Source organism: Rissa tridactyla, chromosome 10 (genome assembly GCF_028500815.1).
Source record: "Rissa tridactyla isolate bRisTri1 chromosome 10, bRisTri1.patW.cur.20221130, whole genome shotgun sequence".
Taxonomy (NCBI): domain Eukaryota; kingdom Metazoa; phylum Chordata; class Aves; order Charadriiformes; family Laridae; genus Rissa; species Rissa tridactyla.
This window is the reverse complement of record NC_071475.1, coordinates 17245523-17263835: the sequence shown is the minus strand read 5'-3', so window position 1 is coordinate 17263835 and position 18313 is coordinate 17245523. Positions and strand designations below refer to the sequence as shown.

General features: G+C 40.8%; 1 protein-coding gene across 9 annotated transcripts in view; it reads right to left on the bottom strand.

Annotated features, from left to right (window-relative positions):
• The window catches only part of POC1A (POC1 centriolar protein A), an 84975-nt gene that overhangs the window by 39811 nt on the left and 26851 nt on the right, over positions 1-18313 (bottom strand). For 8 of the 9 annotated variants that reach the window (XR_008468677.1, XR_008468678.1, XR_008468676.1 and 5 more), the window contains exons 8-9: positions 16338-16406; positions 13289-13387 (exon numbers count right to left, since the gene is read on the bottom strand). Coding sequence is in view for 3 of the 9 variants with exons in the window: in XM_054216065.1 (XP_054072040.1) it covers positions 13289-13387; positions 16338-16406 (168 nt within the window). In the remaining 6 variants the exon portion in view is untranslated. Of the gene's footprint in view, positions 1-1141; positions 12512-13288; positions 13388-16337; positions 16407-18313 lie in introns of those variants that run through there. The other variant, XM_054216067.1, reaches the window with a different exon arrangement.

Sequence of the window (18313 nt, the reverse complement as noted above, 5' to 3'; positions counted from 1 at the left end):
AACGCCTGCAAACCCTCAGCTAGACACACACAGCAAGCTGGAAATGCAGCCCATGGTGTACGGAACAGCAGACGGACAGAGGCAAAGGACTGGCTGACAGCCAACATGGACATGCACTGCACACTGCTGCTGCTCACAAAGGCACAGCACTCTCCCTTTCACAGGTTAAAGCAGAGCGTTTGCATCCATCTGTATCAGATTCACTAGACTAATTTCAACTTACTTTTTTTTTTTATTTTGAAGATGCTGAGGAGCCCAAGTAGGAATATTTGTATTGACACTGCCCAAAGCACATCCCTCCACTGCCAGCTAACAGAAGCCTTGTGAAGAGAGGGGAAAAGCGATACCATGGCCTTCCTACCATGGCATCAAGGAGAAAAACAGGCTGAGTCTTCCATGCCAAAGTCTAAATTTTTCTTATAGTCAAGGAAAGCTTTGCCTGCTAAGTAAACACAACAACTGGGACTTCACAGGGCATTTTACAAGTATCCCGGATCTGAACGGACACCCTGAATTTTGTTTCACATTAATTTTAGAAGCTGACAAACATTTAGTGAGCTCAAACACGCTCTTCTTTAATAAAAAAACCTGGAAAGAGTGCAACGCTCAGAGAGACACTGTCTGCCATAAGCACCCACCTGAACCATAGTTCAAATATGGCAGTGACACCGGTTGAAGCTGCCTTATAAAGGCAATAAGGCTGCCTCTACCGAATCGTTAATACAGCTTCCAAATTAGACAGCAGTAAGCATCACTGTGGGGTCCTTCAGGGGAAGCTTAACAAGAGGGAAATGTTTGGGAACTTTCCCTTAACAGCCAGACCACACCTTGTACTTACCACTACCTTAATGGCCAGTACATTTGAAAGGAAATGTGCTCCCAAGTGAGGAAGAACTGAATTGCCCCCAGATTGAAACCTTTTCAAATTTTCTAAGAGAGGATTAAATCATCCCTGCTACTGTCCATAAGAGTGAAGAAGAAAACCCTCATAGACCCAACTAAATCTACCCTTCTGCTAATTGAAATCTGTATCATGCGGTGAGGCAGCCACTAGTGATTTAAATTCTAGCAGATTTAAAAAAAAAAAAAACCATTGCAAAAAAATACAGAAAAAGCCCTGAAATATGCATGGGCTTTGTGACAGTCTCAGTACTGATGAGCATCATGATTACAGACACCTGTGCTCCCATCTGACTCACCTGCAAGGTGAGGTGCCAGCTGAATCCTGGGGACAGGCACCAGAAACAATGACACTGCTGCAGAGGTTTAATTTCTTTCAGTCAGAGCTCAAGTGCACAATTTACTCAGCACAACCGAACAAATGTATTTGCCATTAAATATCTTATTACAACATCTGCTTATTAAGCACTGGGAGTATAGCAAGAAGCAGCTGAACATTAAAGGAAGAATAGATGAGCAGTTTCAGAATACAATACAGCTCTCAGTGACAAAGGGAAAACAGAAGTGATTTATTTATAGCAACCACTTAAAGACAGCACAGTGCAACTACTTGGGGGAAGGGGAAAATTAATCAGCCTTCATTCCAGAGGTCTCTTACAAAAATTCTTCTGGCTAAACAGCATTCTGGCCAGCTGTTATAGTGCTGATCGGGGGTGGGGGGCAAGCACTAACTACACAACGCGTGTACGTCCACATAGTAAAACTGCAAAAGAGATTTGAAAACATGCCATTTTGCTTTCCAAATGGTGATATTTAGAAGACATATTGACAGGATAACCACCTGTCTGAATTTTACACCTACTAACAAAAAGTAGGATTCTTATAATTCAATCCAGAGGAAATATTCCTTTTCCCTTCATCACTCTCCACTAAAAGGTAGAAACTGAGTGGTGCAAGGAGAGTAGGCTCAGCTCTACCTTTAAGTCCCTTTAAATCAATTTCCACCATGTACCTACTGTTATGTGTTTGTCTGTTTTTTGTTTGTTGTTTTTTTTTTAAAGAGAATGTGATGTTAATAAGAATGAATTTTCAAGTATCTAGAAAGATGTCATTCCCTTTAAGCATCACATACATCCAGTGTATTCAATTCACTACAGACATCTAATGTATCGAAATTCACTAAGTGCAATTAAGTTCACTTCTTAACTGAAAAAAAAGAAAATTCCCCTAGAAACAACAGAGGACCAGAAGACTCCCAAAAGTGATGTATGCTGTTTATTTGGACCCAAATTCTACTAATCCAAATGAGAAAGAAATACCATTAAAAGTCTTCTATTTGGAGGAGTCATTTTCACCACAGGTAGAGTGATATTTTAAATGTGTTCCCAGAGAGCAACAGTGACATCCAGTGGAAGCATATTAGCTTCAAGGTAAGCTTCACAGGAAGGTCAGACTGCGTACACCATGCTAGACAGGACAACTCATTAAAAACTGAGAGGTAACCTCATTTCTCCCTGATACATAAAAAATACCATTGACTGAACACATCTCCAAGCACAAGCGCATCTCTCTGGTCTGGAATAGCATCCCTTCTTCAAGAGAGCACTGAAATTTCTGGAGCAATCGCATTCTCCAAGACGCGTTACTCCACATCTACTGTCCAAAGCAGCATAGGGTAACAACTACAATTAGGATACAAGTGAAATTAGTTTTGTGAAACAATTCATAGGACCGTTCATCCCTGTCACCTCTTATTTCATGACTCGAGTTTTGATAGTGGAAGGGGATCTGGGAGGGAGAAGGAGGGGAAAAAAAAGGAAGGGAAGTGAAAAGAACATTAATTCCCTTTTCCCCCCCTCCGCCACATTTCTGCTTCACACCAAAAGGTAAGTTGGGTTAGATATGCAAGAGGCCATAAATGATTGAGACAGAACCCTTCTACCTACTGGTGCTACTAAAAATACCAAATTAAAAACATTAAAACTTGGCACCTCTAGAGTAATGGCCATGTTTTGCCATAGGCCAATAAATATTAAGTCTGTGATAAACCCAAGAAGAAATACAGTTAATAGGTACATCTCAAACCTCTTTAAATCCCAAAGCACTCTTGCGCCAAAGCCTAAGTGAATCACAGGCAGAGGTGGGCGGATGGAGTAAGGTTCATGTACTTGAAGCGAAGCAGCATCATCCCATCCAGCTCTGCCGACCAGGCTGCCAGGAAGGAGAGAAACAGGGGTAACAGCTTGCACTGAGCCAGCTACAGTACTCAAACATGTGTGAAACCAGCCTGGCCACACACAGAAGACCGCATGCGGAGTGAAATTTGTATCTGCCTACAGAAATACTAGGATCCCATCTCTGAAAGTGATGCTGTCTGATACTCCCTGGCCAAGAGTAGGTCCTTACCCTGCTCCTGCCAGAAGGAAAAAGCTGCTCCCCTCCCTTGTTTTCAGTGACCTTGCTCTTCTGGTTCACTGTCTGCTGGTCCACCTAACTTACCGCTATATTCTGTAAGTGTCACTTTTAATGACACTTTATCATGGTTTTCAAGGTAACTTCAGGTAACAAGTGACTGCTAAAAGCACCCAAGCTACATGCTGTCCATGCTTTTCAGTTGGCTTGTACTGAGCACCACTACATATATACCATGGCATCAACTGCTGTGCCAGCTGAGATCAGGCTCATGGATTATTTTTATGCTATCTGATCTTTATTTTGTATTAAAAGTTGAAAGAAAGTAGATCCCTGCGCCGATTTCCGAGGAGGAGTGTATCTGGCACTGGAAGGAATGGAAGTCACAGCTCCTGATAAGTTCTGGTGAAGGGGATCGCCACAATCCAAACCCAGTAAGGAACACACCTCTAAAAGCTAGGGTTTTCAAATGACTCATAATCAATACAATTCTCCACCAATTCACACAGTCTTACTAAGAAAAGATGCTAAAATAATAGGAACTAATTTTCCATAGTCAACTCCTTTCCCATTTGAATTACTTTTTAAATTGCTAAAAAAAGCTCTCTATAAACATTGAAGAAAAATGAGAAAGTTTTGTACAGATTACATTTCCACAAGCACAAATGGCATTTCTGTGATAAGTGAAAATGAGGAACAGTGATGCCAGACACTGAGAGCCCAGTGAAATAGTGCATGACCAGGTAAAACTTAAGTGACTACCAGCTGTTGAAAAAGAAAAAGAAAAAAAGCAGGTCTTTATTTATTGAGAAGAAAAAGCTAAGTATCACCTTCAACATTTTAGACATTGTCTTTTCCTACTTTTCCTAGGCATTTTACCTCCCTTAATCAATTCTCCCATCCCATCAGTCCTAGCGTTTTGTTAGGAGATATGAAGACGACTTCCAGAATTTAGGACGGAATAATTAAGCTTCGCTGTACAGGTGATGCCCAACTGGCTATCCTGGAGAATAACATTACCAAAAACCTCAAAAGAACAGTTTTGCGTGGAAATAAGCCACTATACAAACAGAACTATAAATATGAGAACCATTGGTAAGAAATTTCACCATGAATTGAGCAAGCTACTGTTTTCTGGCCCCTTTTAAGATCGCTCTTGGGAAAAACTCCCGAGAAAAAGCAGCCAAACACTGAAACAAAGTGTTTATCTTCAGCCTTGGGTTATCCAGCTCCAGGTTCTTTTATACTAAAAGCGACAGTCCCCAAGGCAAAAAGCAAAACATGCACAGCGAGCTCCTGAAGTGTGAACAACAGCTTCCAGCTTATTTTCTTCATCAGAATCATTTGCCTCTTTCTAATGAAATATGTATACGCTATGTAACATACATATATGCATGCCTGTGTATGTTACTTACATATAAATAATGCATGTTATATATACACATATGTAAACATAAGCAGACACACACATAATATGCCCGTTTGTTATTACTCTTGCTGGAAGTTCGGATTTTAGCAGAAATGTTTGAGACCTTAGAAACTTTAACTTGAGCCATCTTCATCCATCTCAAAGCTGACACAGAATAGCTTCTTGAAAAAAAAAAAAGAAAAAAGATTTCGCCTCTGTCTCTTCTCTTTGAATTATGACTCAAGCATTAAAACAAGCCACATACAGTGGCAACCTAAGTGGATGAATTTACATTAATTAGCCTGAGATGCTGAACTTAAAAGGCAATTTTTATTCTGACCAATAATGACTTGTCAGGACTTGCCTTATTGTTCCAGAGCCTTAAAGAACAAATCTATTCGCTGTAAAATGACAGAAATTAAAAGCTGATCTCTTATTTCTGCAAAAAATCTCGTCAAACCAGAACACAAGGGAAAACAGCTGTAGCAGCACGGCTGCTCCCATCCACTAACAGGCAAAGCTATTCCAGGTTGTTGCAGTCATTCAGAGCCTCTCGGAAAGCCAAGCTGAAGGTGCCTATACCCTGCTTTTTCCTCTCTCAAGCCCCTCATCAATCAAGGTACGAAAATTCTGATAAACAGCCTGCAATAATGTGTAAAAAACCCCACCATTAACACACAAAATCAGAGAAGACATAAGCGTTCATTTGTCATGCACACCCTTCTCTCCTTACGTTTACCAGATCAATGGAAAAGCAAACGCAAAAGTTTCAAGGGAAAAGAGCAACAACATAGGGGCAAAACCCACTAGCTTGTGGAAAATTCAGTTTCACACAGCAACAACAAGCTGAAACAGAATATTAGAGGGCTAGCCATAACAGAGGCTTTCCAGAGTATCATCCAGAAAGAAGCTCTGCTGTTAGCTGTTTGCGAGGTAAACACTCATTTAGGGGAGTGAGAGAAAACCATTTATTTTGCTCTGATGCAGCCTCAGAGTCAAATTAAGATGCAGAGAAACGGTGAGATCTGCAGGGAGGCTCCACAAAGAGCACAGTCAACTGATACAGCTAGCCAGTTCTGCTCAGATAAACTCTGCTTCCTGAGATGAAGACACATGGTACTGTTGCTAGACTTTATTCTCCAATGAATTACAGCTGGGACTCTTAATTCATTGGACTCAGTTGGATCCAGCCTTTTCAATGACGAAACTGAAGGGTTACTCACTCAGGCTACCCACAAAATAGATGATGCAACACTGATGCCTTCCTGCCTGATGTTCTGGGCTGGAACTAGGTTATCTGTATCAGGGTGAAGGAGATCAGATAGGTCTGTAAACACACAACATAAGATTAAGTTTCCATCTCTTTTGTTAACAAGAACATGTGTTTATAAATGAACGGGCAGTCTGCTCTTTCTGGCTCACATTAGCCATAGTTCCTACTAATCACACTACCACTATGGGAAGAATGATTATTTTCCCCAAGTCTGAGGATGCTGAACTGGGCAGGAAGAGCTCAAGCAAACATTCTCAACTCGCCAGGCTTGCTCACCATGACAACTTAGTCGACTAAGTGCCTGGTACCTCCTGAGGGTTAGAGTTCATTCCGCTCTATATCTCTGGTTTCCAGCAAGATGAGGGGAATACACCACGGGAGCACACTGCTTGCACAGAAAGAACTATTAGCTGCTCTTGCTAAAAGAAGGATATGAACAATGAAAGAAAATTACATCCTTCTGGCTCTCAGAAGGTTTGCAAGCACAGCTTCTTCAGGCACAGGCCAAGGTAGAGTCCCAGCTTTGTCCACATCACAAAGGAGGGAGAGGAAAGAAGCCTTTTCCCCTGTTCCTGTTGAGCCCCTCTCTCCTTGCAAAAAAAAAAAAAAAACCACCAAAAAAAACCCCCACACAAACAAGGTCACACATTGCAATAGGCTTACATGAGTGGGCTTCCTTCAGTGAAGGAAGAGTGAAAGGTTAGGCAGCTACGAGTAACCATCTGCAACTGCACTGCTTGTGAAGGATGTGGGGAAGAGCTCCTGAGCATCCCGTGATCCGTCCTAGGAAGACTCCTGCCCATCCGTATGAAGCTTCTGCTTCAACGGCCAAGGAGGGTAGAGAACAGTGGAAACATCTTGAGCACTCATCGCACTGTTGTTCTTTTAAGTAAATAATCTACCTACGTACTCCAAAAGGAAGACAATCCTGTACCAGACTAAAGCTTCTTGGAGTGGGAACGTATCCTCAGAAAAACAAGGTGACAAGCAGATCAGGAAAAATAATAATTTTGCAGACCACATTTATCCTGAAGGCTGAAGGTTGGATCCCCTGCTGCTGAATGCAGGATTCCTCCCTTGTAACTCTTAAAAATAAATAAATAGAAGGGGGTGGAGGAGGTGCAAACGACAACACACATTCACATCCAATTGTGAAGAGCTGCAGCTCTGCAATGAAACTACTTCCCGGGAGGGGATTTTGCAGCAAGGGAAAAAAAAAGAAAAAATGTACAAAAGTATTCATAAGTATTAACAGATGCCAAAATTAGAGATAGTTACCAATTCGGAAGCCAAAAGGTCAGAAAAAGAAAAGGCACATCTGGCCTATGAGTAACTGAGGAGGAATTTATTTACACAAGGGATGAGTGGCTGACAGAACGAACTGCTGCAGTCAGCACGGAGACCACGGGCTGAGCACAGGAGGCACCCAAGGTCACCAAACACAAAACAGAACCAGCAAAGGAGAGAGGTGGAGTCAGCTTTGGATGTTCAGTTATAGCCCTCAGACAGCTTTATGATCAGATTTGGAATTACTCTCCTATTCAACAAAACGTTTTGGAAAAATTGCCACTGAAGAAATAAGCATATTCCAATGCCTGGAGAAAATTTTAAACCCAGCAGTGCAGAAAAAAGCCTGTCTTAACTGAAAGATCCTCACGGGCTACTCACCTGTTTAAAAGTCCCTTCCGTTGAAGTGCTGTGCTGCTCTTCCCAAGCTTCCCTTTGTGAAGTCTGCTATGCCATTAGCTTTCACATTTTGTAGCTCCATAATTGAATACCGTTTAACTTCAAAGGAGGTAAAGATACTTAAAACATTTGTGCTCTTGAACTTCAAAAGAGCAGAGAAACTTCTTGGCAAGACAGCGACAGAGGACAACACTGCACCTCTGCCCATGTCTCCCAAGTTGCCCTACAAAGGGATTACTGGCTTTTGAGTCTGTCTGCACATCCACTCACACAAGCAGGTCTCTCAGAGTCCTGCCAGGAGCTGAAAACTGAACTGCATATATTTAAGTTATATGGCTGCAGAATTCACAGCTGACATGGCAAGAGAAACGTTTCCCCATCACTTAAAGCTTATGTTTGCTGTACCTATTATCTCTCTCACCACGATACCCTTGGTTTGAGATAAACAGACTATACACAACCCTTGCAGACTGTGCATTTCACTGCCTTCTGGACACCTGAAATTCCCACTCCCCCTCTTCAAGATATCTTTGTCTCTGACCTTCTGCAACACAAGCACATTTTAAAGTACTTTTCTTTAGAAAGCTACATGTAAAGACTTAGTCTAAAGTTTCCTTGTCAGCCTCCTCCTTTGCAAAATAGTATTTTGCACAAAGAATTACAACATGCCTAAAGAAGGTTCATGTTTAAACTTGAGTAAAGAATCTCTCTATCAATGAGTATTTCCTATTTTCCATAACATTGTATGAAAAACTGTTTACCAACTTAGCTTATACTACAATGTTTTTATTCATTATTTTCAGCATACAAGTTTATCTAAACACCCAAGTACTTTCTAACTGTCCACGTGACATCAACTGGTCAGCATTTGCTCATAACGCTTGACCATACATAGTCTTCCTGGAATTAGTCAACAATAGCAGCAAATCCGCCACATAATGAAACAAGTGTTCTTCTACACTCACGTCAGCTGTAACTGCATGTACGAAGCTTTCCTTGTATTTGGAAGAAACCACCACCAAAACACGTTATCTGCCTTCTCTGGAAAGAACAAATTGTATGATGAATGCTTTCACAACATATCAGATCCATTAACATATCCTTCGACCTGATTCTACACAAATCTTCATGCAGAAGATGCATGCTTACAGTCACCGACCCCAGGACAAGCATAAGAGCCTGTATCCATGAAGTCACGTGCAAAATCTATACCTCTCATTCCGATTTTCCTCTGGGTCCTCACCACTCAATACTACAGCTTAAAGAATTTACTCTTACCCCTTAGATTCTAGATTAAAACAAACACAAATGCTTATAAGATCAAGACGCAAGACTAAGACTTCATTTCTCCCAGTCAGCTTCCTACAAGCATGCAAGACAAGTGCCCTTAACTTCGGTTTTCAAGGCAATTATGCAACACTTAATAGCAACAATCGTTAGCATATAATTTAAGAGTAAGAATTTATTTCAGAGCTACTGTAACTCAGATCTAACATTTAGAGCCTCACATCCACGCTAACAGATATTTGTAACTCAATTCTGACAGCTTCAGTGTTTTCTTTATCACACTTTTGCGTCTATGCTTTTACACCAGTCATGAGTGCAATTCCTGCTCATCGTGAGCTTCCCTTTCATACACATTAGTCCTTGCACAGAGCAGTTTTACTTTCAAAGCAAGCTGCATCTCCCAAACCTCATATTATTTACAGAAAACACAAGCAGGTGGGCAGAACAACTTTGAAGTCCATGCTGATTGTTGCAAACAAGCCCAATACCCTGATTCATAATGAACTTTAACCAACTGCCTGAGAAACCAACATCTTCTAAAGGCTCTGGTCTCCCTCTGCCTATGGAAGTGAAAATTGTTTTAAAGTAAGTTTGTTTCAAGCTCATCAACCTTGACAGTGTTTCATGCCTCTGATCCCACAGGCTATTTAGGATTCTTTTTTCTTCCTGTTCATCTTGATGACAAACTAGTTTTGAAGTCTGTTTAGTTATTCTTTCTTAGCACTGCATGTTAGTCTGACTCTCCCCGTGAGAAGCAAGATACTAAACTGAGTGTTTTTACACAGCCACCGTTCTGGTTACCATTTGTGCTTTCACAATGCTTAAGGACAAAAAAAGTGACACAGCTACACATGACAGCATAAGCTCTCCTTGGAAAAATATTCTCTGAATTAAGTAAAGGGTGAAAACAGATTCAAGAATAGTGTTCATGTGTTTCAAGGGTACCAAACCCAAATAACAACCTATAGAGCCGTTTCAAATCCTAAAATGTCTGCAAAATCTCAGTATTATTGAAGAAGCAGAATCCCGATGCACTAACACAGCAGTAGAGAAGGATGAAGCAGCTTCATTCCTCATTGAAGGAAAAGGTGATCTTGGCATGGAATCAAGAACCACAGGTGGCAGTTTCAAGTCTGATTTTGATGGGAAAAATAACTGATCTCAACTACACAAAATCCACCAAAATAAATACCTTGTTATTAAAAAGCAAACTCTTTGCTCCAAGGAAGGAGGAACTCAATATACAGCGAAATTTAAGTCTTGCAGTAAGTTAGTGACAGTACACTTTAAGAGCCTGGCATGATACAGTTCTAAAAGATAAAAGTCATGAAATTTACTTGAAAGAAAAAAAGTAGACTGCCATGAATGGACAAGTTCTTATGGAGCCAAGATTTCCATGTTCAGGCTGTACTTATTCCTTAAAATAACAAGCCAAGCCATTTTCAGAGATATCAGCTTCTTTTTAACAGCAAAGAACGTTTCATATCAATTCTAAATTTAAGCTTAACCTATACTATTCAAAACTAGCTCTTGGACTACACTGTTTATTCTTTCCCTTCTAGCTTCAGCAATTATAACTGCCTTAATATTAAGTGTTGCATTCCTAACAACTTAATACACAGAAATATTGAGCACTAGTTGTATTTTGCATTTCCATTCTTATGAAGTGTGGTGAGCTCTTAGTAGAGGCCAGGTACAGGCTCTAGCATGCTACATGACTGTTCTTATAACAGGCAGCCACGATACAGCTGACGCCACCCCAAAATTTAGACTACATTGGCTTTGGCAGCACCATTCAAACTGTGCAACACGAGACAAAAACTGAAACTCCACTCCTTTATGGGAGGACAGAGCTGCACCAAGTTTCCAAGGTAAAACAATGTTCTTAACTGCGTAAGAGAAATCACATTGTTGAACTGCATCAACAGACTATTCGATTAAGACATTGGTCTTAATTGTGCCAACTGGCACCCAAGCTCTCCATTGCAACCACCTTCACCCCTGCTTTATAACCAGGGAGAATTTTACTGTTGAAGGTAAAGGTTTAATTTACTAGCCTCTATCCGTGCCCATAGCTGATCTGGCAGACCTAATGCAAGCATCATTTGTGCTATTCAGACCAAAAGATAACACCATATCTGCCCAAGGAATAAATTGGAAGGAAGAATCCCACTGACTATCACTCAAGTTTGATCTTCTGGAAGTCGCACATAACACTTTTTATATCCAGGTAGTACTGCTGGGATCAGCAGCTCCCATGCTGCACACTCAAGCCAAAGGCTGCATTTGGGTGGCAGCTCAAAATACTCACTCCTTTGAAGTAATTTAGGTCCCCAAACCAAAGTCTGTGTTTCTTCTGCGTGACTCAGCATGGATTCACTTTGCCCTCTGTAAAAACACAGCACCTAGTCCAAACCAATACATTGCACCTCAAAGAATTTGCAGCATCCTGTTTCCCATAGGGTCAGAGCATGAGTAGAGCAAGCCCTTGTCAGACAGCATGACATGGATTTGCCTGTCAGTAGAACCCAAACAGTTGGTACCAGCAGCACCTGTTAGCGGTATTGTCAGGTAAACTCTTCCACAGGGGCAATTCTGGACAGACAGTTCAGTGTGGTTAGTCATCGTTCAAGGGTTTTTTTCAGCAGCTACCTTCAATGCAAACCTTGCCACCTGCTGACACAGGTTTTGTAACACAAAGCTAAGTTTTAGAGAAGCTCAGGCATTTCCTTCCTTTCCTTAAATCACTGCTTGTTAACATACTCTAGTAATAACAGTGGTATAGGCCAGGGTAACCTTACCATAGCATAATCTCCTATTAGCAGCCACCCCATCTACACTATTTAAGCCATTCCTTGGAACATTACAAACTGAAAACACTATTTCTTCCCACAAAGGCCTTCTTTGTCCCTGCTGTATTTCAGTCCAGAATTATACTACACAATATCTTAAGTTAAAGCAGATAAGAGTTCAAAGTCAGTCCAGTTCAACAGGCTAACAAAGAGGTCACTGGACTGCTAGTTTCATAGCCTCGTAACTTTAGGGTTAGAACACAGGAGAGGAGGAAAAGGAAGAAGTCAGTTTTAGCCAAAACCAGCCAAAGATCAATAAACGCTTTCACCTCCTCCTTCCTTCTGTGTTTGCTTCCTACCATCCTCTCCCAATCCCCTACCACAAACATCCCCTGGTTTTCTTTGCTTTCTTTATAGATCACTCCACATCGTAAGGCACCAGGTTTAGAGCTGCAGACTCAAATCTTGTCTGTTATAAAATACTACAGCTATTCCAACACCTCCAGCAATGGACTGAAGTCACATTAAATAAAAATGCTACTATAAGTTTAGTAGCCTGATAAAGAAGATCTAAGTCGGTAAGATTAAAGACACTGCCACGAAGGAACGGAGGTTGGCTAGAAACTTACCTTTCAACTGAGGCAGTGCCATATATGCATAAACCCCCTGGTTCACAAACTGCTTTTCAGCTTATAGCTCAAGTTGAACAAGATGTACCAAAAACCATCCATGGTAATAATGTATCTCAGAATCCTGTAGGAATACTCCAGTGTATCAAAAATACCCAAAGATCGACAAGACAAAGTAATCAAGTTTAAGTAAAGCATCACCACGTGCAAAACTTGTAACTCATACAGGCAGTAACTTTAAAGGGTTACTCTCATAATAGCCATGACATCCAACATCGGTTCTACGCTTAGATCAGTGCATCACACTGAATTTACTCAGCTGGTGGAGTTATCCATTAGATACACTCAAATGTCTCATAACACGTGGTTCAGGGAACGGATGTGAACTGGTGCCTCCAAGTATTTAAGAAAAAAGCTCCGGTACAATACGTCACCTATTTCTCAAGCGTGAAGTCTCTGCACAGATTTCTTTTGTCCCTGCTGACTGTCAGTGAAAAGGTATCATGAACAATATCTATTTTCAGGACTGACACCAGCTGAAAGGATTCATATCAGCTAGAAAAACTGACTTCAGCTGTTACTCATGTCTGTGCTTTTTTTGTGGACTGCCATCCAAGCCTATCACACATTCTTACACACAGGCTGTTAATAAAAAAATGCATATATACCTGCACTAAATTTGCTTCCCTTTTAAAATCATCATATATCATTTTCCTATAAAGTAAGTACAGTTTAACAAAACAAACAAGATGAGATCAGTTAAAAACAGACATCCTGCAGCTCAAATAAATACCAAGGAGAGATGGCTCTAGAGTTCAACTGCCTGAAAGAGACATGTGCTTTCCAGTTGCAGAAAGTGTACTGAAAAGGAACTCCACGGGATTTCTACATGCTGACGTACCAGAGTACGATGGGTCCCTTCCACACTAGCGCCAGACTTCTGTGTTTTCAGTACATCACCATAATCTGCTGCGTCAAAGTTAGTCTTCCACACCATCACCTGCAGGAGAAAGGCAAGTGACTAAGTTATCTCTGTTTTCCATCTACATTTGCTTAAAGGTCAATTTTGTCAACACATCAGAGTCAGACGCACACCAAAGCTTACTTAAGAAAGTTTTGGCATCAATTAAATTAAGGATGTAATTTGTAAATATACTACTGAATACAGACATAGCATAACTGAGTTCTCAATGGGTAAGTGATCTACGTCTTTCAACATTCTTTGTGTCAGGAACATCATGACGCTAGAGCTACCACGAGAACTTCAAAGCAACATACAGAATATACCATTAAAACCACAAATATATTAAAATGCTTGGCATTATAGCAGTTATCAGCCACACCCCAAACAAACAGTCACTGGTTTATCATCAGATTCATTCATAGGAAAGGAGAGTTAGTATTTTGAGACTAGCATTAGAAATCTTGAGCTAGTTTGTCAGCTACATACCAAACTTAAGTCCCACTTACAGTCGTCTTCTATCCATAATGCAGTATTCATTTCAGAACAGAAAAGAGGCCTCTAACATATAAACCACTTCACCATATCAAGAGCAAATTTATGGAGCAAAATCCTTAGCAGTGTCTCTAGAAGTCTAAAAATGTTTAAGAGCAATCAATCAACTATTTCCAAAGTCTTGGTTATTAGAAACATCAGCGTTTATTATTTACTTGCAAGTTCTCATCCGTGCTTCACCCAAATAAAAGGATTTTTCTTCTGAGCTGCATAGTTAGCCAATGAGGCCATTCCATTGTGTAGCAGAAAAAAAGTGATGCTCTCATTGTACAGATTGTCTCTTCAGAGCTAGCAAGGGTGCTATTACAACAAAGATGGGCATTGCCACCTAGTCTAACCCGGGGGTTAAGGGCAATGAACACAGCTCTGCGAGCAGCAATGACAGGAAAATGGATACTCATTCAGACCACTAGTTTGGACTGAAGTCTGCCCGTATCTTCAGCAGGGCAACTCACACTATGCTAAAACCAGCATATATTTGCAGCATAGGGTGCAAGTCACACCACCTGATTCCAGCAGGCTCCTACAACAGCCCTGTTGGCAGTTCAGTAATTAATCATGGTTTATTTTAGACAGGCTACGTGTCTAAATTACTCCACAAAAATAAGTTATTGTTATTTCTCTTGGATCCAGAAAGCTAGTGTTCAGCAAAGTCCATTCCACTGAAAAAGCTTCTTGTATATACACAACTGGAAGTCTAAGACTAATGTTGTATTTCATACATACATATGTTGTATGTTAAAGTTCTTTCTCCGTCCACAGAAGGACACACTGCCTGCATTTTCAGACACATACCTAAGTGGAGAGAGGCAACTCCTTCATGGGAGCTAAGAACGGGAAAGCCAAGAGCCACCCTTCCCAATGCACACAATTCAGAATCACGCAACCTTGAGCTACGATGGAAAGGGCTGCCGAAGAAGTCAGCATATGACCACGTGCCAAAACATACCTTTAACAAAGCACTTTCTAGGGAGGCATTATCACTCACTGTTTCAGTTTAGCAATACCAGGTGATACTTTACAACGAGTATTGCTTTCTTTAAAAAAAATCTCAACCATAGGAAACACAAAGAAGGACCTGATAAAAGAAGCCTTTTGAAGTACTTTACACAACAGAGAAACGCAGGCTAACATATCCTCTGAAGCTAAAAGTGAAATAAATAAAAAGTCAGTTTCTTGGCTATGCCTAAAAAAAAAAAAAAAAATCAATGACAAATAATTTCTGAAGATTTCCATTGAAAATAAGTAACAATGAATTGCTATATAGCTGCAACTTCCAGCTACATCAGGGCTTTTATGGAAGAGAGAAACAACAGCAAAAAGGCATATTTATTTCTTGTGTTAGATAAGCATTTCAAGACCAAACCTTAACAGTGACCCCAATATAATTTTATTAAGACAAAAACAGGATGCATTACTTCAAAACAGTCTGTTTAAAGCCTTAAATAAAAAGTGGTCTCAAAGAGAGAGGATCACAAACTATGCCACATATCTAGGCAAATCTATAAAACAGTTAAAATGCAGTGGCTCATGAAACTGTCATGAGCTACAATCCTAGCACTGGTTCCTCCTCAATAGTATACAACTGAGCACACACATTGCATAGAGAACCCAGCAAGTCATTTCAGCACAGTCCAGACGTACTGGGTACATTTTTGCTTTCCCCCACTATCAACAGAAAACAAAACGCAGCAGGTTTTAAAGAAGTGTGGATCTGGATAATAACTCGGAGCCGGAAGTAGAAGGGAGAGATTTCCCCTTCTGCCCCAAGTGCTTCATTCACAAAACCCCTTTATCAGCAGTATGAGACACCCAGGCTCTCAACCCGAGCGCACACATTAAGGTCAGCAGAGAAAAGTCCAGCTCTGACCCAAAGAGCTGTGCAACTGCAGCATTAGCGCAGCTTTGCACCATTAATAGAGAGACTTGCAGCCTATATTTGTGTCCAATCAGACTCAAAACCACCTGATCTCAGTCACTGGAGCTGGCTTTGCCACAGCAGCTCACATAAGACTGAGAGGACAGGTCTGTGGGAGGAGGAAAGCACTGAGGAATATCAAACACAGAGCACTGTAGGTCAGTGGAGCCTGGAAGAGTACTCAGAGGAAGCATCCCTGCCTGGTTGCCTTGTCCTTACCCTTGTGTCTCAGAACAGTGGCAGATCAGAAGCTGATCCATCAGCACAGCCCATGATATTCTATTCCTCAGCAGCAGATGCCTCAGAAGGACATATAACAAGGGCTGTACGTAGGCTAGTATTTCTTCTGTTGTACATACCCATTCCCAGATAATCCATCTGAAGCGCTTCCTTGGTAAGCAAAATCTATGTTAATATCTTTCACTATTTTTAATATTTGTTTCCTCTTTGAAAGCAGTAAGATGCCAAGAAAACAGTAACAAGGCACAAAACGATCAAATTAAGTTAGTCAGATACCTGTTCATCAGAACCTCCGGAGGCAAATAAGTCTCCAGCTCTTGAAAACGCTACACAGGTAGCTGGCCCCTGCAAACAGATTTAAAAGATAGATTTTAAAAAAAATGTGAAAGAAAACAAAGCATTGTAAAGCTCCATTCATTACAGCTTTACAAGGTGTTTCTCATTTGACATCAGCAATCTTTACACAAAGTTTAAAAAGCTCTTACCTGTCAGGCAAGTAGGCCACGATTAACATGCTAAGCTCACTAGCATGCATTTACTATTTCCCACATTTTCGCCCCCAGTTTAAGACACCATATCCATGGCAGAACATCCACAGCATTAAGACAGAGACAGGAACAAACAAAGTTTTACAGCTTCAGGCTTTTCCTTGTTCCCTCTCTCTTCCCTTTAGAATTAGAAGTTTCTAAAACTCCTGTTCATTTATTAAGAGTGGTGAAACTTGAGTTTTATTGAATGCAACCTTCAGTTAGCCACCTGATGGAAAGGTTTAAGGCAGAAAAGGAGGTTTCGCACACAGATACACACAGAGCAGCATCAAAAGGCATACTGAGAAAGATTTTCAGATGTAAGATACCCCCACTACTGACAATTCTAAGCATTCATGAATCATAAACAATGTCCCATAGAAATATAAGCTTTTTTAAAACAAATTTGAGGAGTGATGAATCCACCTTTCAGGCTTCAATTGCCAAGTCTTCAGAACGTACATTTTCCAAGCTCCTCCTTACACCATGAATACTAGAACCTTGAAAGTAAAATGCACTAAGCCAAGATTTTCACATAATCATGGAACTCCAGGGGCCAGAACGTCAAACATTACCTAGAATCAAGACACATGCACCACAAGACAGCAAATTTCATGGACCACTGTGTGTGCCAGATTCACCATGGGATCTTCCCTGCACATGCTTTCCCAAAAGACTTTCTTTGAAAGTACATCACTGTCACTAAGGGATAGCATAAAACATGTGACTGATGATAGAAATAGCCAACAGGCAGGGATACAAGACAAGAAGTGAAAGAAGTTCTATCATGAAGGAAAGAGTTGGGGGGGAGAGAGTTTCATTTTGTTGTTTTTTTATTTTATTTTTACAGTCATCACATGCTCTCCTATTATACTTCTAGGATATTCCATGCAAACTACTCACTGCAGGAGACCCAAGGCTTAACGCTCTTGCTTACCCCACCACAACACAACTTGACCAGCTATCAATGAAAGCAATCAATTTGTATTAATTAACTTGGCCAAGGTTCCAAGCATTTTAAGTCAAGAAATCTGTACTGAATATATAGCAGAATAACTGAATGCATAAGATTCAGTATTCAGAGCAGAACCCAATTGCTCATTATATTTATGACTTGGCAGTCAAGAAACCCAGAGTTTTCAGCACAGGAGGAAGACGAAGCCGAGGCTACCTGAGGAGCAGTAGTAAAAAGCACAGGTCACTGCATGGCAGACAGAGCAGCATCAGCAGATTATACCGTATTTGTACATTAGCTTCTATTCACTGTACTCTGTGGTACTATCTAGAGTTTTGCAGGAGGCAGCTATTCTCTTTGGATACCAACTAGCAGGACAAAGTCATGGGGGGGACATCCAAAGGCATCAGAAACAAAACAGAATCACTGCTTCACAACCCCTTATATGTGGAACATGCGGCCAAGCAGTGACAGAGGCTTCAAACCAAACGGGCACCTGGAGCAGCACAGGAGAACAGAAGCAGCAGGCAGGCACTCCTTACAACATCATTTGATGTTTTAAACATACAGCCTAGTGTTCTCTAAAGGTTAGCGTTAGTTGTCAAGTCTTTTAACTGAAGAACAGAATCCTAGCTTAAACTGCTTTTCTCTTAGTAGTTTTACAGAAGAGAAGCCAGAATTGATGCACCCAGGATCATCTTTGTACAGCACAGGTGCTTGCATTTTCAAGAAGCCTTGCTCTTAAAACAAGTCAGTTCTGAGAGACTTTA